Below are 23,476 nucleotides of genomic sequence, written 5' to 3'. Positions count from 1 at the left end.
GTGAATTTGTAATGTACTTATTTTAAATCTGTAATATCTTCTGTTCTTATCACTTCTTTTCTACATTGAGATATAGTATTTACAATAATGTAATATACAATAAAAATATATTAGACAAAAAGCCGGCATTAATAATTCTGGTAAATAAGAAATGATATATTAAAAAACTGGCCATATAATTTTTTAAATACGTTGATATTAGATAAAAAATCATATATTATGTAAAGTAAATATATATAGTTATTAGAAACGAATATATAAGATCAAGAATACATGTCAGAGTTTCTCAAAAATATAGCAAGAAAAAATACTAATAAATAAAATTCTGATATCTTTTTAACTTATATATTAAGTCTAATATACGATATTTTTTACATATGGATAATGACTCCGTATCCTGATACAAGATATTAAAATGATTTTACAGAGTTTCTTAAATTGCGTTCCTATTTAACCTGGTCCTAGAATATCCATGTTTGCCGTTGTATCCTGGACATTGCTATATGCGATCATGTATTCGGAGACAGATATATATACTGCAACTAACAAACCGATAACGCTTGCCGCATAAACGTTACGTTGCAAAATGATACATGTCGCCACACAAAGTCCGAAATACGTCAGATATCTCGCCAGATTTTCTTGTTTCTTGCGGCCAAGAAGATCTGAATCTATAAATAACATATATTATAAATATTTAAAATAAGTTACATTATATCATTTGAAGTACCTACTTATGCACAAATTATCCTTTTTATGATAATCATCGGCACATTTGACACACATATCTGGCCCATCGCCGGTGCAACCGTTGCAGGCTTTGTCGCAAGCTGAAAAGATTCCCAATTTTTTATTTTAATTATATCCAAATTAAAAATAATTTAATAAAAATAGATAAGGTATATATACCCAAACAAGCATAGCTCCCTTCTTTATTAATGCAGAATTGATTGCCAGGACAGATATCGTTGCTTCTTAAACATTCGTCGATATCAAAGCAGCCTTTGTCTTCGATCATGTACCATCCAGCAGCACATTTCTCGCAATCCTTTGGCCCGGCGCCTTTGCAAGGTCCGTCGCACGCCGCATGACATGAGGAACATAACAAGGTTTTTTCATCCTTATAAGATTCATAGTATCTCGGAGCGCACTCTGAACAAATGTCTCCGATATATCCCTTGTCGCAGAAGCAGCCACCATTTCCCTTTCTCGTGCCAGCTCCTTTACATTTGCCATTATTACTGCAGATTCTATCTGGATATCCTGGACACTGCGTACAGTTCGGACCGTAATGATCTTTCGGACAACAACGTTCTGTCTTTTCGATACAGATATAATCGTATATATCTGGATAAGTATCCTGATGCTTGAACCACCATTCCTCTATCTGACTCTCCAATTCTTCGGCTAAAGATTGGCACTGCACCTCGCCACGCTCGACATCTTTACACAAGTTCTCTTGTATTTCAATCAGTCGTATTTCACTTCTTGAGTACGAGCCTAACTTGTCCTCTTCCCAAGCGCTATCTCCGCCCTCAAACTTCCCACGACTCGTCTTGTCTAAACCCTATAAAATAATTATAATTCATGAAAATATTCTCAAATGACAAAATTATTTATTTAAATAACATGAATAGTGTTACGTCTCTTTTGACAGTTTTAACGTAAAATAATTTTAATATAATTAATTAAATACTTATATCTAAAATCAGGAAAGGAAGGAGGTTGTTTACCTTTTTGAAACTACTGGTAAGTATTTTGCACGCTGCGCAGGGCGGAAATTTTTGAGATTTGAGTTCCTCCTCGCCCAGTTTTTCTTTCTCACATTGGATGCTACTCATGCAAGTCAATACGATTACAAAAATGTTAAGAAAAACAACACTGGTCGGCACTCGCATTATACCGTACCGGTTATCAACACGACGGTATATATTTATAAAAAAAAATTATGGAGAGGAAGCACAGAGAGAAGTGTCCGTTTTATTCTTGAAGAATAAGAAGCTAACGACTCCCGAACGTTTGTCTTATCTCGGACTAGATCATAATTACTCCGAATAGTCGGGCGAATAGTTTCATTCAAAACGTCTGACAGATTGACGTCCGAGGTTAGGCGGAGCGGACGACAAAACGTGTCTTCCGCGATACCGGCCAATCACAGCGCACCGCGTGCAACTCGTCGATGTGTTTCAAATTCCTTGGCTAGTGGCTCCGAATATGGCGACTGGCGCGTTGGACAGCCAATCAATTGCACCGATAATGCTCCGTTGTCTTTAGGGTGTTAATTTTCTAACTGGAATGTCACTAGAAGAAAAAGCGCAGAAAAATAACGTGCAAACCGCATCTGTGTTTCATATCGTTGATTTTATAGTTCGGGGTTATGTAGTGACGTGTCTCCATCGTGTCAAGAAGTTTAAAGAATTTCGAGAGGGTGATGTTTAATTAATCGCGTTTTGAACAATTGGCTGAAGTAAAATGTTGACGAAGTTTGAGACGAAATCTGCTCGAGTGAAGGGCTTGTCCTTTCATCCGAAACGTCCCTGGGTGCTTGCGAGGTAAAATAACAGATGTCTTTAAACTAATTTCTTGATCATGTTGATATTTTTACTAATAAAGTATTTATCTGTTTGTAACAGCAAAATATTTCGTCTAAATTATTTACCAAGTTAGAAAATGATTTGATAATTATTATATGTGTGAATGCGTATTAACAGACATAACCTCTTAATCAATGCACAGTGGTTTCAATAATTTGAACACAGGCACTAGTAATTACACGAAGAAGGGATTAATTTATAAGTTCGTAAATTTTTTTACCGTTGTAAGAAGATTTACCTGTAACTTACTTGATAAGTACCAAAAGATTTATTTTAATAATTCACTTTAAACAACATTTATAATTGCAGGAGATTGTATTGCATTTTATTAGAACCCTATTATTATAAATGTGATACAAATAATAGAGTATAATATATGGATTTATATTTTAGTTGAGACGCTTCATACATCCCGTACATCTCTTTGATGTGGCAGTATCTGATTTCTTTGTTAGTAGACTTGTTAGTAAACTTGTTTCTGTACTTGCAGGCTCGGTACTACTTGCTTTGTCGTCTGTAGTCTGTTCAACGGAACTCTGAGATGTCACTGTGGTCTCATCAGTTGGAATTTCTTCCCTAATTTTCTCAGATGTGGTCGTTGATTCAAATTTGTTCGTAGAAATAACAGGCGGACTCGATGATGTTTCTTCGATTCCATTTGTTGATTCTTGATTGAGTCTCGATTCTATTAGACTGGATTTTATCGAGCTAGATTCAGAGTTGGTAGCATTTAGTTGCGAGCTTTTAGTAATGTGTGGTTCGACCGATTCTTTCATATTTTCAACAGCTGTCGATGCTGGCTTGGTATTGTTATCAGGAATGATTGTTGCTGCTTGATAAAATAACGGCACAGAATTGTAAAAACCAAAATTATGCAAGGGCAGTTCTAAGCGAGCGTAGGGATTGTGAGGATAGTATGGGCTTTGTATCACATTTGATGATATCTGATATCTTGGAAACACTGGAAGGTGTAAGTTCAGTAAATTTTCTCCAAGTGCAGAGTAAGGTACATTCATAAGGGAGACGTGCTGAAAATTCGTCTGATGTTCAATAAGATTATTTGCTTCAGAATTTTGTGACGATTTCTTCTCTTCATTGAGAACTTTAATATTTGAGTCAAGATCTTGGTTTTTACTATTTTCTTCAGTTTTTATGGATTTAGATTGTTGGTCCGAAGATATTATATTCTCTTGATCTTTATCTCCTTGTGAAAATCCTTTTGACATTTTCATTGAGTCCATTTCATTCTTCAATCTGCTTATAGAATCGGCACCAGTTGTAAAAACAACATTACTTTCACCACCATTAAAGTCCTGAGTTGTATAGGAATATCCACTGAAAGCAGGATTAGGTTCGGACGTATATATCAACTTTGGCGTGATGGAAAACGCTAGCTGAATGCTCTGGTATGGAACAGAGTATGTTTTTACCGATGTTAGACTTAACAAAAGCTGAAAGAATAAAAAATATTTTATTTATTTTAATATCATCATTTTTCATAATAAATTACGCACATAAAAAGTGAGTTTCATATTAAAGATTTTAGAATAAAATGATTTAAATATTAAACGTTCTAAGACACTATACACATTTTTTTATATGAAAATGCGTACTTACAATAGCGGTGGTAAAAAACTGAAAGAGCACCATTGTCGAAGATTGACAAAGAGACGTGAACTTAATGAAATTAAAAAGTGAACTACCAAAGTACGTAATGATGTGATCTCTATATACGCGGCGTCCAATGTAGATTTAACGTCCCCACCACTCTCACGTGTTCACCTCTGCGTCTGATGACCTGATTCTGTAAAAATGTCCTGAGGGGATATGCGGGGTCTCTACCTCAATCGTCGTTGGATTCGTCGAAATTATGTAGTGCACGGTAGATCGAATTTCAGATAATTTTATTATATAATTTTGATGGATACGCGATCTTAACGGATTGTATGTTTTATTTGCAAGGATATATATCGTCTAGTTAAAAAAAGTAAATTATTTCCTTTATAAATATGGATGCAATCTTGAAAAAATTGATCAATATGCTAAAATTATATATGAATATATTATACAATACATCCATTTCCTTACAAATAATTACAAGCAATAATAGTTCTAAAATATCTTATAATTAATAATGTGGGGTAAAATTAAATTTGTTATACTTGTAATATTTAGTAATAGTAGTAATAATATGGCTTCATTATTTACATTAATTATGTTTTGAATTAATGGGTGTAACCAAGATATAATGAATTATTCTGAAATGTTGTTTAAGGTGACCTAATAACAAATTAGGCAATCAGATTTCATCTCTTTATTAGGTATTTATGAGCGAATAATTTGTCACACAGCAGGTGTTAATATTCATGCATATATTAAAAAGATCATTGGTAGGAGGTTGAATCGAAGGACTCAGAAATGATTGTGCGTTCTTTTCGTATTCAGATTCAAGTAATGAATGTACCACACCTTCTAAGATAATATAAACAAGATATATAAGGCGGCCAAATGCGGATCACAAAGAATCGTTAATCAATGTCGACCTAATTATTGATTTCTATAATCGATAATCGCTGGAAGTATCTAAATCTGTTTAGAGATAATGGAATTTGTACGTTAATCTCTCAACACATGATAATCTTGATCTTTAAATTCATATTGTTTTCGTTGCGTTATTATGACACCCTGTATGGAGGCGTAGGCCCGAAATCCAGTTTCCGAATGACCTCTATACTTATGCTTTATTTTGTAATCATACGTCCAGACGAAAAAATCGCCAGTTTTCGCAATCCAGGGCACGCATAAAGTTCCTCATATATATGGTTCACGGTAATTGAAAAGGATAATACGTATAGCGTGCGAACTAATAATAACCAATTGCATAATTGATACCATATATTCGTTGAATAAAGTGCATTTGCATGTACAAAAGATAGTAGGAATTATATAATATTAAAGAAATGAGAAATTGCATCGAAAAAATTTAAATTCTAAAGTATAAAAATTAAATAAACATGTAATATATGTTTAACAGATTTTTATCTCCTATATGTAATTATATAAAATATCTATCATATTTTTCGTGTAAATACAAAAAAAAATTGAATCAACAAAAATATCATATCGTAGGTATATTATAAGTATTTTGCATTCGTAAATAAATTACAGTTTGCATAATGGCGTTATCCAACTATGGGATTACCGTATGTGCGCCCTGCTCGACAAATTCGACGAACACGATGGGCCCGTTCGAGGCATATGTTTCCATAATCAGCAGCCATTGTTCGTTTCTGGCGGCGACGATTATAAGATTAAAGTTTGGAACTACAAACAACGGAGATGTATCTTCACCCTATTGGGTCACCTGGATTACATAAGGACCACAATGTTTCATCAAGAATATCCTTGGATCCTCAGTGCTTCAGATGATCAGACCATTCGAATCTGGAACTGGCAAAGCCGCACTTGCATTTGCGTACTGACTGGGCACAATCATTATGTAATGTGTGCCCAATTTCATCCTACGGAGGACATTATTGTGTCAGCTTCGCTAGATCAAACTGTCCGCGTTTGGGATATTTCCGGTTTGTGCAAAAATTATTTCTCGTGTATAATATCGAAAATATACAACTTATCAAAATAAAGATTTGATCTAAGGCTTTTTTGAAACTTTATTTAATTAAAAATCAGTAAATTTACATGTAATTTATATTTTTTATTATTTATATATTTGTCATTACTACAATTAGTTATAAAATCCAAGAAAATTTCATAACTTGACTACTGTCAGAAACTGTACCTCAATAATTAGGTGAATACAATTGCAGGATTGCGCAAGAAGAACGTGGCGCCAGGCCCGGGAGGTCTCGAGGATCACCTAAAGAATCCGGGAGCTACCGATTTATTTGGTCAAGCTGATGCAGTAGTAAAATACGTTCTGGAGGGTCACGACAGAGGCGTAAATTGGGCATGCTTTCACGGAACGTTACCTCTTATTGTCTCCGGAGCCGATGATCGGCAGATCAAAATGTGGCGGATGAATGATGCCAAGGCTTGGGAAGTAGACACGTGTCGCGGTCATTACAACAACGTATCCTGTGTGCTGTTTCATCCTAGACAGGATCTCATTCTCTCCAATTCGGAAGATAAAAGTATCAGAGTCTGGGACATGACAAAACGCACGTGTTTGCACACATTTAGGAGAGAACACGAGAGATTCTGGGTTCTTGCCGCTCATCCAACGCTCAATCTGTTTGCCGCCGGTCACGATTCTGGAATGATCATTTTCAAACTCGAGAGAGAACGTCCCGCTTATGCAGTTTACGGAAACGTTCTGTATTACGTTAAAGACCGTTTTCTTCGGAAGCTGGATTTTACTACGTCTAAGGATACATCGGTGATGCAGATACGTGGTGGAGGAAAAACACCACCCTACAGCATGTCGTACAATCAGGCAGAAAATAGCGTTTTAATATGCACTAGATCACCCTCGAATATTGAGAATAGTACCTATGACTTGTATATGATACCGCGCGAGGGAGATTCGAGCACAGATGCTGATACGAAACGGGCATCCGGTGTTACTGCCATTTGGGTTGCCAGAAACCGATTCGCTGTATTAGATAGGGCGTATTCGGTAAGTTAGTATATTTTATACAATAGTTACATAAACAGAATGTTTAAAATTCAATAATTCGGTTGATTGAATTAATTTATTTCAATTAAACGATTAATCAAGATTTTATATATGCATCATCACATTTACGCTATCTTTTATTTCTGTAAATAATTGTTATTTTATGATATTTGTATTACATTTTTATAATTTACATATAGTTTAATAACAAAAATATTTTCTTTTTCAGTTAGTTATTAAGAACCTGAAAAACGAAGTCACAAAAAAAGTGCAAATTCCAAATTGTGACGAAATATTTTACGCTGGCACTGGTATGTTACTTTTGCGCGATCCAGAACAAGTAACGCTGTTTGACGTACAACAGAAGAGAACTTTAGCAGAAGAAAAAATCGCAAAGTGTAGATACGTCGTATGGTCCAGCGACATGTCTCATGTCGCACTGCTGGCCAAACATACCGTCAATATTTGTAATCGTCGGTTAGAATCTCTCTGTTGCATACATGAAAACACCAGAGTAAAATCCGGCGCTTGGGATGATTCTGGCGTATTTATTTACACGACTAGCAATCACATTAAATACGCGATCAGCAACGGTGATTATGGCATCATTCGCACGCTAGATTTACCGATATACGTCACGAGAGTGAAAGGCAATCAAGTTTATTGCTTGGATCGAGAATGTAAACCGAGGATCCTCCGAATAGATCCGACGGAATACAAATTCAAATTAGCGCTGATTAACAGGAAATACGAGGAAGTTTTACACATGGTTCGCACCGCGAATCTTGTTGGGCAATCGATTATAGCATACTTACAGCAGAAGGGATATCCAGAAGTGGCGCTTCACTTCGTGAAAGATGAAAAAACCAGATTTGGTCTTGCGCTGGAATGCGGAAACATCGAAGTCGCATTGGAAGCGGCGAGATCGCTCGATCAGAAATCATGCTGGGAGAGTTTAGCGCAAACCGCTTTGCTGCAAGGCAATCATCAAGTTGTGGAAATGTGTTATCAAAGGACCAAGAACTTCGAGAAGCTGGCTTTCCTCTATCTAATAACCGGCAACTTGGAGAAGCTACGTAAAATGATAAAAATCGCGGAAATTCGGAAAGACGTATCTGGACAATACCAAGGAAGCTTACTTCTTGGAGACATTTATGAACGAGCTAAGATTTTGCGGGTATATTATCTCTATTAATCAATAATTTTATATACGTTGAGAACACAAGTCCTTATTAGTTCTGATCATTGATTATAATAAATATATATAAAAAATTTATTTTATAACATTGCGTAAAAATTTATATATAAATTTCTGTTTGTAGAATTCTGGACAAGCATCATTGGCATACGTTACCGAGAAAATCCATGGAATATCGAACGAAGACGACGACGGCGAGTATCAATCGATGAGCGAGGAACTTTCTGCATTGGAAAAAGGTGCCACGTATCTCCGTCCACCTGTACCTATTCAGCAAGCTGAGAACAACTGGCCACTGCTGACCGTTTCTAAAGGCTTCTTCGAAGGCGCGATGATGTCTCGTAGCAGGACTCAAGTAGCCGCTGCTCTTGCTCTGGAAGACAACGGTGAAACGATACCTGAAGGATGGGGCAATGACGAGGAACTCGGCATAGACGACGAAGAAGGCGTGGACGCGGAAATTGCACCAGAAGGCGAAGAGAATCCTGGATGGGATGTCGAGGACGTTGATCTTCCGCCGGAACTCGAAGCTGCAGCGACTTCCGACGAAACCAATAACTATGAATGTCTACCTACTAAAGGAGTTTCGCCGCCACAGCATTGGGTTAATAATTCTAAATTGGTGGTCGATCATATATTGGCTGGATCGTTCGAGTCTGCTTTTAGATTATTAAATAATCAGGTCGGAGTGGTGGAGTTTGGACCTTATCAATCTCTGTTCTTAAATACATACGCTCGCTCCAGAACATCCTACGCGTGTCTACCTAATATACCATCGTTATATGGATATCCCCAAAGGAAGGATTCTAATTGGAAGGAGGCCGCATCAAAGACAGGTTTACCTGCGGTAGGACTGCACCTTGCCGAGCTAGTTCAGCGTCTTCAAGCGTGCTATCAATTGACGACCAATGGCAAGTTTTCCAAGGCGATAGAGAAGCTGCAGAGTATCTTGCTAAGTGTACCGTTACTCGTTGTCGACACCAAGCAAGATATTGCGGAAGCTCAACAGCTAATTCAGATTTGTCGCGAGTATATCTTAGGTTTAAAGATGGAAACTGAGCGTAAAAATTTGCCGAGAGCCACGTTAGTAGAACAGAAAAGGATTTGCGAAATGGCAGCTTACTTCACGCACTGTAATCTACAACCTGTACATCAGATTCTTACTCTTCAAGTAGCGGTGAATTTGTTCTACAAATTGAAGAATTACAAAACCGCCGCTTCGTTCGCGAGAAGATTACTCGAGCTCGGACCAAATCCAGAACTTGCGCAAAAAATTCGGGTCCTATTACAGGTAATTTCATTTTTATCGTAAATTAATATTTATATAAATGATTAATGTCCACGAATGAAAAATTTCATTTATTCTTTTTCAGTCTTGTGACAAGAATCCTGTCGACGAGCATAAACTAGCGTATGACGAACACAATCCATTTTCATTGTGCGCAAGCACGTTTACACCTATTTACAAAGGAAAACCAGAAGTAAAGTGTCCCTTATGCGGTGCTAGTTATAATCCGCAGTTTAAAGAAACAATATGCAAAATATGTGAAGTCGCTTTGATAGGCAAAGAACAATAATATTCCATTTATATTGTTATCAATTTGTGAACTTCCATTCAATCGGAAAAATTGAAAGATTATTTATCTTAAGCTTAAGAAATATACAGTTTTCTTTATTTTTAAGATGCTAGATATACAATTGTAATAATTTTGAATTAGAGGTGTATGATCAAAATAAGCAAAAAATAATTCTAACGAAAGTAGTTGTACTTTAGCATTCCGTGAAATGAATAGAGATGAATCTTGAACATATGTCAAATCAAATGTTGCCCATTAATTGAATATATATGTTACAATTCTTTTTGTATATTTCTAGAATTTCTATCTTAACTTGCAGCATTGCACTTGCAACTCTAACTCTGCTTTATTATATATTGTCAAAAGTGAACATAAAATTTAATATACGTTATAAAAGATGATGACTCTTAAACTAGGATGACTTATAAAAAAGATAAACGATATTTGTACATTAATATTTGTACAAGTGCAATATTTACAAATAAAATCTTACAGATTCCTGTCGAATTAAGGCAACTTCCTTGATATACAATATGCGAGATTAAAATATGTTAGGAATATGTTTTTACTGAAGACTGAAGCTTGTAATTAAATTTCATTTATAATAAATTTGTCACTTGTCAATACATGTTAAAAAATGAACGAATTATGTAGGTATATGAAATTTAGAATTTAACAATCCTTTATTCCAAATTTGCAATATTTTTATATACATTTTTATATACGATTATCTTATCATTTAAATACTTTAGTAATGCTTCTTCATTCTCCATCACATATTTATATTTACTTCTAATATTTACAAAGATATATTAGAAAAAAGAAAGACATGATTTTTCTTGGATAAATGACCAATAGTAATTTTCTGGACAATTTGACTCCGTAAAATTATCTGGACACGTGATTGGTCGAATTTTCTATTCTTACGTCAGTGACGAATTTCTACCCTCGTATTGGACTAATCGAATGAGAGAAACGACGATCGATCTTCCTACGGGAAGAATCGAGGAAGTCAGTCGACTGATCGCTCGAGCGTTGCAGTTGCATTTCCCCGCGGAGCGGCGAGCGGCGTCAGTACGTCAGTTGGCAATGCGCTTGTTACCGCTCGTTACCGACGCGTTGTGTGCAATGGTGGACGAGGTCCGCGAAGACCGCTCGTGCGCGCCATCGAGCTACCGAATATTCCGGCCGTTTCCCCGATAAGTACGACGGAATCGCTCGCCGCCAGTGGCCGGTCGTCGCGTCTCGCTCGTCACGAGCGTCAGGTCGCGGATACTCGTCGCTTCGCTCAGCGTCGCTCGATCGTGCCACAGTGATATCTTGCCGCGCCGTTTTTCGTTCGTTTTGACGCAGGTTTCACCGCGAGAGGATACGGAGGCGACGGCAGCGGGTGAGGAGGCGGGAGAGAGACCGAGAATTGCGCGCGCGCGCACCGAGAAGCGCCTTCCCTTCTCCCGTGCCCCCCGCCTGAATCGACGTCGACGACGCCGCGCGCCGCCGATTAATCTCGAGATTATCGAATCCGCCAAGTCGATATCGTCGCGATATGAGCGGACGGCGTCGCGAGCGCGTATCCGCCCGGGTCGCGGCGCGTCGCTGAATCGACGCTCTAGCGTCCACGTTGTCGGTGGCCGTAAACACCGCGTATACGTAAATACGGACGTGCACGCACACGGCGCGCGTCGCCTCTCTGTACGTGTGTACGTGTTGCGCGCCGCTGGGACACACATACACACGCCGTTCTCGTAGCGGCGAGTCTCGGCGCCTCCGGAGTTGCTTTCCGACTTTTCTCGTGAATCGAAGGTGCGGAGGAACGCGTGCGCGCGCCAACGAGCGAGACGGCCCCGCTGTTGCCGATCGCCGGCTCGAGAGACGTCTCGGCACCGTGTTCCGAGCAGATACGAGTGCGCGCGGGAGGAGCTCGCCGCCGCCGCCGCCGCTGTGAAACGGCGCCCTCGGAGAGGTTAGAATCGGGACGTCCGGCCTCGAGAACGGCGCGGCTCGAGCGGCCCGCGGAAGCGGTGGATTTTGCGCGAGTGTCGAGAGACTTTCGAGGATCGCCTTGGTCGTCGACGACGGCCGTCGCGACGGACAAACACGGGCCGCGGTTTCTGTGATAAAGGAGGGGACGCCCGCGTACGTTCGCCGAGCGTCGCGCTCTACGGTCGACTGGTCGAGTGGTCGGCGACGACAATATAACGACGAAAACGACGGTGGTGATGCTGGTGGTGTAAGGACGATCGCGCGGGATGAAAAAATGATGTGATCGACGGTCATCATGGCGGCACCCATGCTAAAGTGGAAGCGGATCGCGAATCCGACCGGGCCCCAGCCGCGACCCAGGCATGGCCACCGGGCGGTCGCCATCAAGGATCTCATGGTTGTTTTCGGCGGCGGGAACGAAGGCATCGTCGACGAGTTACATGTGTACAACACGGGTGAGTTATCGCCGCTCGAGCGTACTCGTGTGTGTTACGCCGCCACCGCCGCCGTGGCCGTGCCGTGCGTCCCTTGCCTTGCCGTGCGCCGCGCCGTACCTGGCGATTCCCGCGAACCAATATGGCGGCATACGTTGACAAGACGGTGACCGGCCGGATCCGGGGCCGAACGCGCCGATTCCGCGTCCCGTGCGGGACGCCCGGCGACCGGGCCCGGCGTTCGCCGTCGGGCCCGATCGCGCGGCGTCCTCGCGCCCGCGAGACGAGCGCTCGGGCCCCGACGGACCCGCGAAATCGTCGCGGTCTGTCATCCTACATGTTTATACGCGCGGGAGCGGCCATTGCTGTCTCCAACGAGCCCCCTCCCTCGCTCCGCCCGCGTTCCCCCTCCCCCCGGCCCCGCCACGATGCACCGCGCCGAGTTTCCCGTCATTCCACGTTCGCGCTCCTCCGCCTTTTCTTTCTCCTTTTTCCTTTCGTTCTCGTTCCTTCTCTCCGCCCTTCGTCCGCCTCCCGCACGTACATTATTATCTTTCTCGCGCTACGTCGCCGACCGACGTGCGCCGGCGCGCGTAGCTGCGCGCATTTCGAGCCCGATTTCGAAATGTTTGGCCTCGCGCACGAGCTCGCCATGGTAACAGCCGGAATGCATATGGTCTCTTCCTCGTAGCTGCATGCGCGTGCATTTTCTCGACTTATCTCTTTCCCCATTTTTCCTTCGTTGCTCGAACGAATTTTTTCCCGAGTTCAGAATACAATGGACTGCGACTAAAAATAACTCGTCAGATTTATTGTTTCTTACCGCTGTACTACATTGCACTTTCTGCATTATTTAAAATGAGATTAGCACGTATCTAAACATCAGAGAGAAAGGGAAAAGAGATGCAACGCTCGAATAGCGCAGTTGGAAAGACCAGATCCTTATTGTTTGTTAATCTCAAGATTCCAACCATTGACGTAAAGATAATCTTATCAAAAACGATGAATCCTGCTTTATGTTTCATTAAAAATTTATTTATCAAAACAAAATTACATGGTCTAATTACAAAATGTTTATAAAGTTGAAACGATATCTCACGTATGCAAATTTCTTATTATGCATTAAATTACGCATATTAAATTAATGTTATCAAGAGACATTGACATACATTTTATTTAAATTAGATACAATTTTTCTCGATTAAATTACTTTCATGAAATACTTGTGTAATTTTATATATAATGTATAAAAATGTAAAATAACACTTATTTATATATAACGAATTATATATATATATATTATCTTTTACATATCTTTTATACTTATGAATATATATCATATATTGATAGACTAATAATCAAAACAGGAGAAAAGAATTTTTTGCACTTTGCATTGCATTAAAACATTATTTATATAAGATAGAAAAGTATAACTCTCTATGCATATAAATATTGCATCTAATTTTGCATCAAGATATTTATATAAGGTATATCTTTGCAGCAACGAATCAATGGTTCGTGCCATCTACAAAGGGAGACATTCCGCCAGGTTGTGCAGCATATGGCTTTGTTGTCGATGGCACACGTATTTTTGTCTTCGGTGGAATGGTAGAGTATGGCAAATATTCTAACGAGCTGTATGAATTACAAGCGAGTCGGTGGGAATGGAAGCGTTTGAGGCCAAAGCCACCTAAGCACGAACCCCCGCCGTGCCCACGATTAGGGCATAGTTTCACCCTCATTGGTAATAGGGTCTTCCTTTTCGGGGGTCTGGCGAATGAAAGTGACGATCCGAAAAGTAATATTCCGAGATATTTAAACGATTTGTACACGCTCGAACTCCTTCCTAATGGCCAAACAGCCTGGGATGTGCCGCAAACGCACGGACACGCGCCACCTCCTAGAGAATCCCATACTGGAGTGGCGTACACTGATCGTACCACAGGCAAATCTTGGTTGGTGATATATGGTGGCATGAGCGGTTGTCGTCTAGGTGATTTATGGTTCCTCGATGTTGATTCAATGACTTGGAACAAGCCAGTGGTTCATGGACCTACCCCTCTACCACGGTCGCTTCATACTGCCACTCTAATTGGTCATCGAATGTATGTATTTGGGGGATGGGTGCCATTAGTCGTTGATGACGTTAAAGTCGCGTCACACGAGAAAGAATGGAAATGCACAAGCACGCTAGCATGCTTAAATCTAGGTAAGTTTGTCATTTTTTTCCTTTAATAAATGATCTAGAATTATTAAACTTTAAAAAATATATATATGTATGAAAAACAAAAAGAGTAACTTTGTTATATCATTATATATATATATATATACATGATTAGTATACTATTCAAATGTTATACTGTTAATTTTAATAATCAGTTGGATAAACTTTGATAATAAGTTCTTCTCCAAGAACAAGCATTAAAATCAAATGTTATTATTTTAGAAACACTTACTTGGGAACAACTAACCGTTGATTCCTTGGAGGAAAATGTTCCTCGTGCTCGTGCTGGTCATTGTGCTGTTGGTGTACACAGTAGACTTTACGTATGGTCTGGTAGAGATGGTTATCGCAAAGCTTGGAACAACCAGGTTAGGGTTAGTTATGATGGCATGGCTTTCGATTAGATGAAATATTGTTGTGCTAACAATATGATTCTTCTTTCGGTTTAGGTGTGTTGCAAAGATCTGTGGTATCTTGAAGTCAGTAAGCCAGCGGCACCTTCCAGAGTTCAGTTGGTTAGAGCTTCCACGCAAACGTTGGAAGTCAGCTGGACAGCAAGCCCGTCCGCGCAATATTATATCCTTCAAATACAAAAGTATGACATGCCACCGGTAGCGGCGACCGCTACTTTCTCTTCGGTGAGCGCACCGACGCCGACTGCGCCTATCGTCAGTACTCCTATTGCGGTAACAACCTCTGCGATGGTGGCGTCTCCCGCGACAGTACCTATCACATCTCCGCCTGTGACTACTGTCGCTGCTCTTCCTCCGACTACACCGCCTGTTGCCGCTGCCGCTAGAGCATCTGTAGCGACAGCTGTGGCAACGGCAGTGGCAGCTCCGTTGCGAGTCCAAAGTGCGAGCCCCGTGCAGAAACCAGTACCGTCGCAAGCGGTGCAGAAGCCCTCGAGTCCTATGACCCCGAGAGTCGCGACCGGCAACGTTATACGTATCCGATCTCCTCTGGTCACTACCACAGCAACAGTGGCTGCAGCGACGGCGGTTGCAGCTGCTACCACTGAGCAACAACAAACAACTGCAACTGCTACTACTACGATTACAACTGCAGCTGGTCAAACGCCCGCTGCCATGTCTGGAATCGCCGCTTTGGCCGCGGCAGCAGCAGCCACCCCGAAGATCACAATGAACAATGTCTCGATCGTGCCACAGACCGCAGTCGCAGCTGCGACCGCCACCAACACCATCAGGATGAAGAACGTTCAACCAGGTCAGCAGATACGTTTTGCCGCGCCCGGCGCCACAGTATTGCGCACTGCCTCGCCACAACAGAGCAAGCAAATCATACTGCAAAAGCCTGGCCAAAATATACCCGGTCAGCCGCAGATTGTGCATCTTGTGAAGACCGGACAAGGCATGATGGCCACAGTACCCAAGGTGAGCCTTATTCCTGGCAAAGGTGTCCAAGCAACCGGCGCAAAACCTCTCAATCAAGGACCGACAATATTACGGTTGGTAAATCCTAACACGGTTGCGGGATCAAAAATCCTTACGACTATGAAGACATCCAACTTAGTTACGATGAGCAAAGGACAGAACATTACGGGCAAGCAAACCATAATGATTACTAAGCCGACGGGAAACAGTGGTCTAGTCGGAAGAGCCAATCAGTTCATCGTGGTCACCACAGGCTCTGGTCTAAGAGCTGTACAAGCTGTAACAACATCGCAAGCTGGTGCAGGACAAGGAGCTACTCCCGTAGCTACTCCTGTAAACGTCTTGCCGTTGTCAGCTACCAATCACGTCACGAATCAGCAGGGTGTCAAGATGATAGTGGTTTCCTCCGGGGCAATGGGTGGTGGAACTGCTGGCAAGCCGTTAACTATCACGGTTCCGGGGCAAGGCGGTGTACCAAAGACAGTGACTATTGCTGCAAAGAGCGGTACGCAAACCATCTTCAATACTGGCAAGAATCAACTCGTTACCGTGCCGCAGATACAAAAGACGCCTGTAAGTGTGTAACAAGAAACATATATGTACTTTTCTTACAAGATATCAATTGAAAATATTGAAACTTGCTTATTAAATTATAGGAAGCGGTAGCAGTATCTGGAAAGCCAGTGACTTTACAAATGCCCGCGGGTATAAGTGCAAAGACGGTAACGCTTTTGCCAACAAGTAGTAGTTCCATAGTAACTACTTCTAGCGCATCAGATTCAATAGATACTAGCAAAATGCTGTTTGTTTCTTCGCAAAAACAACCTTCAGCCTCCCTAGGTAGGTAAAATTATGTTTTGATATATAACATAAAAAAAACCATGTGCGACGTTAACTTACACGATAAAATGATATTTCAGCATCTACTTCTGACGGTCCTGCTACTACCGATGCTGCATTAGCTGCATTGGCAGCAGAAGCTGGTCTGATAGATCCAGTCCAGGAACCATCTGGTGGTTTATCATTCATGGTAGCTACAGATGATGGTGCTGGTGGCGACGATAAAATGGAGGATAGCTGTAACGGTAACGAGGCGACCACAGCGGCCGCCCTAGTTTCTCAGATGGGTGCAGGAGAACCGATGCAAGTCGACGGCGACGGAAACTTCGTACTTCCGCAAGTAGATGGTCCGATAGATGATCTCTTACTGGAAGGTGAAGAAAAAATGGACGTAGATGAAAAACCAGCTTCAGATAATGCCAGCGAATCGGCTGGCACTGAATCGGCGGCGATAACGGAACAAAACGTTAATGAATCTGAAAATATTCAGGCAGAGGATTCGGCCGTAAAAAAGGAAATTGACATAAAGGATGAAGAAGAAGCGAAAACAGCCGACCTTCCCGAATCGATCACCACCAGTCAAACCAAAAAAGCTGAAGATGTTGATAATCCACCAGTCGGTGACGAAGTACCTATGGAAACTGATGACAATGCAGAGTTACCAAATGAAAAAGAGGTAAAGGAACCAATAGTCAATGACGTAATAAAATCCGAGTTGCCTTTAGTACAATCATCCGCGGAGGCTTCATCTGAACACACGCCTCCAGCGGACGTCGCGAATTCGGCAATGGAAATTGACGGGACTCGGCAAGATGAGAACAGCCAAGTGAAAGATGTAAAGAATAAATCGTTTTCTGAGGACGAAAAACCGCTAATTACTGAAGATTTACTTACCGAAGATACGGAAGCATCGCATCCTCCCCAAAGCGATACTCTTAAAGTTGAGAAGATGAAAGAAGAAACCGCAGAACTGGAAACTGATCTTCCAACCAGTTCGCCTGTAAAATCGAATGACACCGATGAACCGGCGATCACTGATAACAGTACATCGCCTCCGACAGATAATGTAATGGTCCCCACTGTTACACCGAGCGTCCAAATGAAATTGGAACCGAACGATGAATCTACGAAACCTACGCCACCTACGGAACAGGTTAAATTGCCGGATTTGCCCGTATCATCGGTCAATGGTGTTGCCGCACCTCTCGAAAAGGAAATGGAAAAAGTACATACTCCCGTAAAAATAGAGATAAAAGATGACTTCGCTGTTCAAAAGCGAGAAAATCAGAAACAGGAAAAAATCAACGATGTCAGATCAGAAACTGGAGATGATTCGACAGCGTTGACAACACTGGCTACTGCTGCTTTAGGATCGGCAGAGCCAACGATAAAAGTTAAAAATGAACCGGTAAATTCTACTATTAATTTTCTATATCGTTTACTATTACATCAAATGAAATACAAACGTTGTCATTAACTAATATTTTTACAGACCGAAGAGGAGAAAAAAGAGGCAGAATGGTATGATGTGGGAGTGATAAAAGGAACTAGTTTTACCGTTCAACATTATTATCTTCCTGACGATGAGCCGTTAGATATAACGCAATCTTTGACAATGGATGTTTTTAAAGGACGAGCTAAAATAGCGTTAGAACCCGGTACTGCCTACAAATTTAGAGTTGCCGCTGTGAATAGTTGTGGACGAAGTGCCTGGAGTGAGGTAACAAATTCAATTCCATATCTTGCGATGTTATTTAGTAAGATAATTCTTCAACAAATAAAAGATAAAATTTTCGTTGTAGGTAGCGGCATTCAAGACGTGTCTTCCGGGATTCCCGGGTGCACCGAGCGCTATAAAGATATCAAAATCCGTGGACGGTGCACAAATTTCTTGGGAACCGCCGCCTAGCAACGTTGGACCCATTCTCGAGTATTCCGTCTACCTGGCAGTGCGAAGTACCGCGTTGAACAATGACGGAGAACCAAAAACAGTTGTGTCGAATCCAAATCAATTAGCTTTTATTAGAGTTTATTGCGGTTCGAGTAATTCTTGTTCGGTGAACAATAGTGCCCTTAATGCCGCTCACGTGGACACCACTACGAAACCGGCCATAATCTTTAGAATAGCAGCACGAAACGACAAGGGATATGGACCAGCCACTCAAGTCAGGTGGTTGCAAGGTGAGTTACGCGATTTGTCTGATTTGAATGATTTTTTCAAAGGGATACACCCCTGAACAAAACACTTTATTATTAGCAGATCCAACCACTGCAGTGAAAAATAATCCGCAAGTGAAGAGACCCGCCAATACAACAGACCTACGTTCGCAAGTGACTTCCCCACAGAAGAAAATGAAAATGGAACCAGCTAGTGATAATTTCTCGTGAGCCTGTTCTCTCCCTGGCCTCGTACAGCCGAAACTCCCATGAGCAACGCTACTCATTATTTAATTTCTATATGCCTAACAACGATAATGAAATCAATGTATTATCAGCTAGACGACGTGATAAACAAGTAAACGAAAAACATGAACGTGCGATAAGAAGCGACGAGAGAAAAAGTGGGAGAGAGAAAGAGAGAGCGAAAAGAGGTATCCGTAGACTTAAGTCTATGTGTAAGAATTGGGGAAGAAAAGTATTTTTAGTGTTCAGTATGTGAACGTCAACTTTATGTACCGTGTTTCTTACTCACTGTCATCCCATTTTTTCGTAAGAGTGCGCGAGAATCTTCTTTGTAAAAAGTACCGTTAATAAATGGCGACATGGTTATTTTTTTGCAGTTAAGTAAGTTTTTCCATGTTTATAGCGTTTTCTAACGGACGGTACGACATATCGCATCTAAATGCTCATACTTGCATCACGTAAAATCACGATTGACACGTTCGCGCTTTTATGATTTCCTCGTTATCTGACAACCGATTAGTTCGATGAGTATGAGGTGTTATATGGGAATGAATAACCGAACAGGATTCATATTCGATATTTTACATATTTGTTTAAACGATTATACATATATATATATAGAGATTCGAGAAAGATCTATTTTAAACATCTAAATTCTTTATAATATATTTATCATTAACGGAGTATCTGCAATTCTTTTTGCATTCACTACTGTACGCGGAGAAAGCTCGCTTTTGAGATGTAGGTTATTTAGTGTACATAAAAATTCTTGCACTGAGAAAAATGTGTTTATCATATTCTGAGGTAATAAAATAAATACTTTTTGATAAGGTAGAATAATTGGGAGATATATATATATTGTCTAACCTTAATTAGTCTCCTATTTCAATCTGCTCGTTTATGTTTCAGTTTTACATAGTAAGAGAAGCTTTTATTGTGTCATCGATCCAGTTTTAAACGTGACAATCGGAGCTACACATTATTCCGATACTTTTGTTACTGCCAAATGCGACAGGAATACGTTATCGATACTAGAAAGCAACTCGTAATGTAAAATTACCTATTAAACATGTGTAATACTAAGTTACTTCTTGTATGCTTTTGTCAAACAATTGCAACGATGCAGAGATATTTTGTATAATATATATATTAAATGAATTACTACATGTAATTAATGAATATCTCTAAGGATCGGGCACTAGGATGGTTATTGATATTTTAGTGGATAAAAGAAAACTCCATGGAAAGTTAAGGATATTTTTAGACAGCAACGAAACAATGGTTTGAGAATTGATATATCTGAATAACGGTAGGCTGTATGTCCTTAACATAAATTCTAATCTTTTATAGCGCTAAGGCAAGTAAATAGCAAATAATTGGAAGATTAATGTGCGAAGGAAAGGTAAGAGAGAAACATACGTTGTCACATTAAAGGGAGATATGTAACACTCCACACTTTCTTTGAGCTAATATTATATTTTAATCAAAATACTGTATAAGCTTTTCGAATCAATCGAAAAAAGTTGATTACAGAAGCTGTCGGCAGTCTCGCTTCTCTCAATTGACTTTGGGGCTACGTTGAAGCTGCAATAATTTAAGCGCATATTTTTATTTTAGATTATCCATATACATATGCTTTTCGTTATCCATTTATAGCATAAGCAAAGTAGAACACCATATCTACTAACACAGCGTTCCAAACGCTTAATCTGTTATATTAAAGTTTTGCGTTTACAAAGTTTACTTTACTAGGAAATCTGTATATTATAGAAAGATTATCTCTAACCACGAGATTACTCTCGTGGTACCAATGAACTTTACATTAAATGTACAATTGCAATTGTTTATCCCTTTACATGGGTTCTTATACCCGACATTCTTAGAAGCATTGCCTGGAAATACAGATGAAGATAATACATGATAATATAAATGGGATAACTAAATGGTATATACTTTCAAATGCATTGTTTTAATAGGGTTCTTCTTGTTGATCCTCTAAAAAACGAGAGAAAAGAGGAACGACTGTCTCGGTACTATTAATGATCAACAAGAAGTTATCTTCTGTATAATTTTATTTGTATATTTTGTTAACAGGAGATGACACTAATCTGTATCTGTGTACACAAGCCTTGTGCATAAAAAGATCTTGGAATTGTCACTACTACCACGCGTCTCACCGGTATCCCTTTCTTTGTAAATCGCCTGCTACCACTGCATTTATACTCTTCACCGAAGTATGTCGTGCAAATAAATATAGATAAATTTCTTATACAATATATAATTTTTACCTTCATTACACTTTCTGTGCTTTATACGTATGAAAGAGTGTAATTGTGAGCACTTTGACTTTAATCATTTTCCATGCATACACTAAAACATCTTTTTATGAATTTGCAAGTTTTGTACTTTGTTTTTTCTTTGAGTATAAAAATACCGAAAATTATTAACAGCGATGACAAAAGAAATATAATAAAAGACGCGTAACAAAATTATTATTACAGTTATTGGTGTAGCCTCGGAATATTTCATGTGTTATCTTTTCGAAAAATACGTCTTGTTTGGCAGTAACGAAAGCATACATATATTCATTTAATTCCTGTCTCATTTTATTCGATCACAATCGAGCAGAACTGTTATAAATTAAGAATGAAAAAGAATAGAATCATTACATTTACTTTCGATATCAATAATTTAAAAAATTATGCTACTTTCAAGATTAGTAATGCGATAGACAACGCATATTAAGTTGAGCAAAGTTAATTAAGTCTTTAATAATTTAGATATCGTCTCTAAATTAATTTTTTTATTATCAAGATAAATTCTGTTTTTAATTGTCGCCATTTATATTTTATTGAAAGATACTGATTGACAAATACATAATTTATTTATCTACCATATCTTATTTTTGTATACTTACCGATTGAAAAGATTCTCAATCTAAACTAATCTGCTGTACGAGAGACCAAAAGATTCAATGTCAGTTTCGGACCATCATTTTCCTATAAATCCTTTTTCTATACTAAACCTTAATCGTATATTTAAACATGCGCATGGTTAGTACGAGAAAATAGTAAAATACCGACGAGGAGATTACGGTGAAAGTGATTTATGCGCGATATAATAGGATAATGAGAGGTTGCGATAATATTTCGACGATGACGGATATAATTTGGCGCGTCGTAGATAATGTGTGCTAAATGGATGATATTTCACTGCATGAAACCTGCAATGATATTAAGCGGATTTGTATTTTTTGATAAGGATCCCCTGGTTCGATGTACACATGTCGCCGGACAAGATTAGTATACTTCTGAGTATCTAATCAATTTATAATAATACATCACACGACGAAAGTTTCGCAATATGTAATAATGAGTATATAACTATACCGTTTTATAATAAGCCACAACTGTGTAAATTGGAATGATGCGTGCGAGAGGAATTGTAAGAGGATGTGTCGAGCATACGTATATGAAATCGAATATACGTAACGAGTTAAAAGTAAGGAAGCGAAGATTGTAATTGTTAATTACGTCCTTTCTCTCTCGTACACGTCTTCTAAGGATTTACATTGAATCACACTGTAAATAAGTCCTTCACGTTAGATAATATCACGGATATCGCTGTATTTATGGAATTAGCGTGCCTAATCGCAGACCCGATGTACGTGTGAAAGAAAAATCTTTGATTAACACTATAATTGTACACTGAAAATTGTATTTGTATAAAGGTCCCGTTCCATGCTTGCCTTTCCAGTTTTCCGTTGTATAACGATGAAAATGCAAAACAATAACGTTAGAGAATCGGTAGCATTCGAAATGAAAAAGAATCTCTATATCCGATATATTTTTTACGTCGTTTTTTATATCTTCTTAATATAAGAGCATAAAAAATATTCGTACTATTTAAAAATGTATGTTGCGTTGTAAGTTAATTAATACGACATTATTAAGTAGGGTCTGCGATTGACAACAGGAGAATTAAGACGCATGGTTAGCCTAAGAGCGAATTGCTTTTTCATTGATGAGTCATTTTTACATCTATATGGAAGAGACATCAAATATCTATTTGTTTCTCTAACACGATGGCTTCGCAGATTATTTTTAGAACTGATTAGTGCAATATTTTCCAACTGCAGAGTCTAGACAGGAAATACCGTCGCTTTTATTGCACGAATTTAATACCACAATGTG

At 39.6% G+C, this 23,476-nt stretch overlaps 4 protein-coding genes across 6 annotated transcripts; 2 read left to right on the top strand and 2 right to left on the bottom strand.

Annotated features, from left to right (window-relative positions):
• Positions 1 to 265: 265 nt before the first annotated feature.
• Creld (Cysteine rich with EGF like domains) lies at positions 266 to 2,128 on the bottom strand. The gene is made up of 4 exons (XM_071786330.1): positions 1,734 to 2,128; positions 910 to 1,567; positions 735 to 830; positions 266 to 671 (listed from the first exon to the last, which is right to left on the bottom strand). Exons 1-4 carry the CDS (start codon positions 1,896 to 1,898, stop codon positions 451 to 453), a joined length of 1,140 nt encoding a protein of 379 aa, XP_071642431.1. The 5' UTR covers positions 1,899 to 2,128; the 3' UTR covers positions 266 to 450.
• Positions 2,129 to 2,367: 239 nt separating this feature from the next.
• Positions 2,368 to 10,719, top strand: Alphacop (coatomer subunit alpha). The gene is made up of 6 exons (XM_071786327.1): positions 2,368 to 2,552; positions 5,763 to 6,178; positions 6,422 to 7,230; positions 7,460 to 8,407; positions 8,553 to 9,719; positions 9,802 to 10,719. Exons 1-6 carry the CDS (start codon positions 2,473 to 2,475, stop codon positions 10,003 to 10,005), a joined length of 3,624 nt encoding a protein of 1,207 aa, XP_071642428.1. The 5' UTR covers positions 2,368 to 2,472; the 3' UTR covers positions 10,006 to 10,719.
• LOC139817975 (uncharacterized) lies at positions 2,559 to 5,716 on the bottom strand. The gene is made up of 2 exons (XM_071786331.1): positions 4,212 to 5,716; positions 2,559 to 4,045 (listed from the first exon to the last, which is right to left on the bottom strand). Exons 1-2 carry the CDS (start codon positions 4,242 to 4,244, stop codon positions 2,984 to 2,986), a joined length of 1,095 nt encoding a protein of 364 aa, XP_071642432.1. The 5' UTR covers positions 4,245 to 5,716; the 3' UTR covers positions 2,559 to 2,983.
• A 117-nt stretch (positions 10,720 to 10,836) lies between the features above and the next one.
• Positions 10,837 to 23,476, top strand: Hcf (Host cell factor). Of its 3 annotated transcripts, none has more exons than XM_071786326.1 (9): positions 10,837 to 12,443; positions 13,924 to 14,631; positions 14,869 to 15,014; positions 15,096 to 16,613; positions 16,697 to 16,880; positions 16,961 to 18,288; positions 18,373 to 18,600; positions 18,683 to 19,061; positions 19,141 to 23,476. In XM_071786326.1, exons 1-9 carry the CDS (start codon positions 12,284 to 12,286, stop codon positions 19,266 to 19,268), a joined length of 4,779 nt encoding a protein of 1,592 aa, XP_071642427.1. In that variant the 5' UTR covers positions 10,837 to 12,283; the 3' UTR covers positions 19,269 to 23,476. The 3 variants fall into 3 exon arrangements, with proteins under 3 accessions (XP_071642427.1, XP_071642426.1, XP_071642425.1); XM_071786325.1 differs by having other exon boundaries at positions 19,138 to 23,476; XM_071786324.1 differs by having other exon boundaries at positions 14,869 to 15,020.

The sequence above is a fragment of the Temnothorax longispinosus genome, chromosome 8 (assembly GCF_030848805.1).
Source record: "Temnothorax longispinosus isolate EJ_2023e chromosome 8, Tlon_JGU_v1, whole genome shotgun sequence".
In the NCBI taxonomy this organism is placed as follows: domain Eukaryota; kingdom Metazoa; phylum Arthropoda; class Insecta; order Hymenoptera; family Formicidae; genus Temnothorax; species Temnothorax longispinosus.
This window is presented reverse-complemented; position numbering and strand designations above follow the sequence as displayed.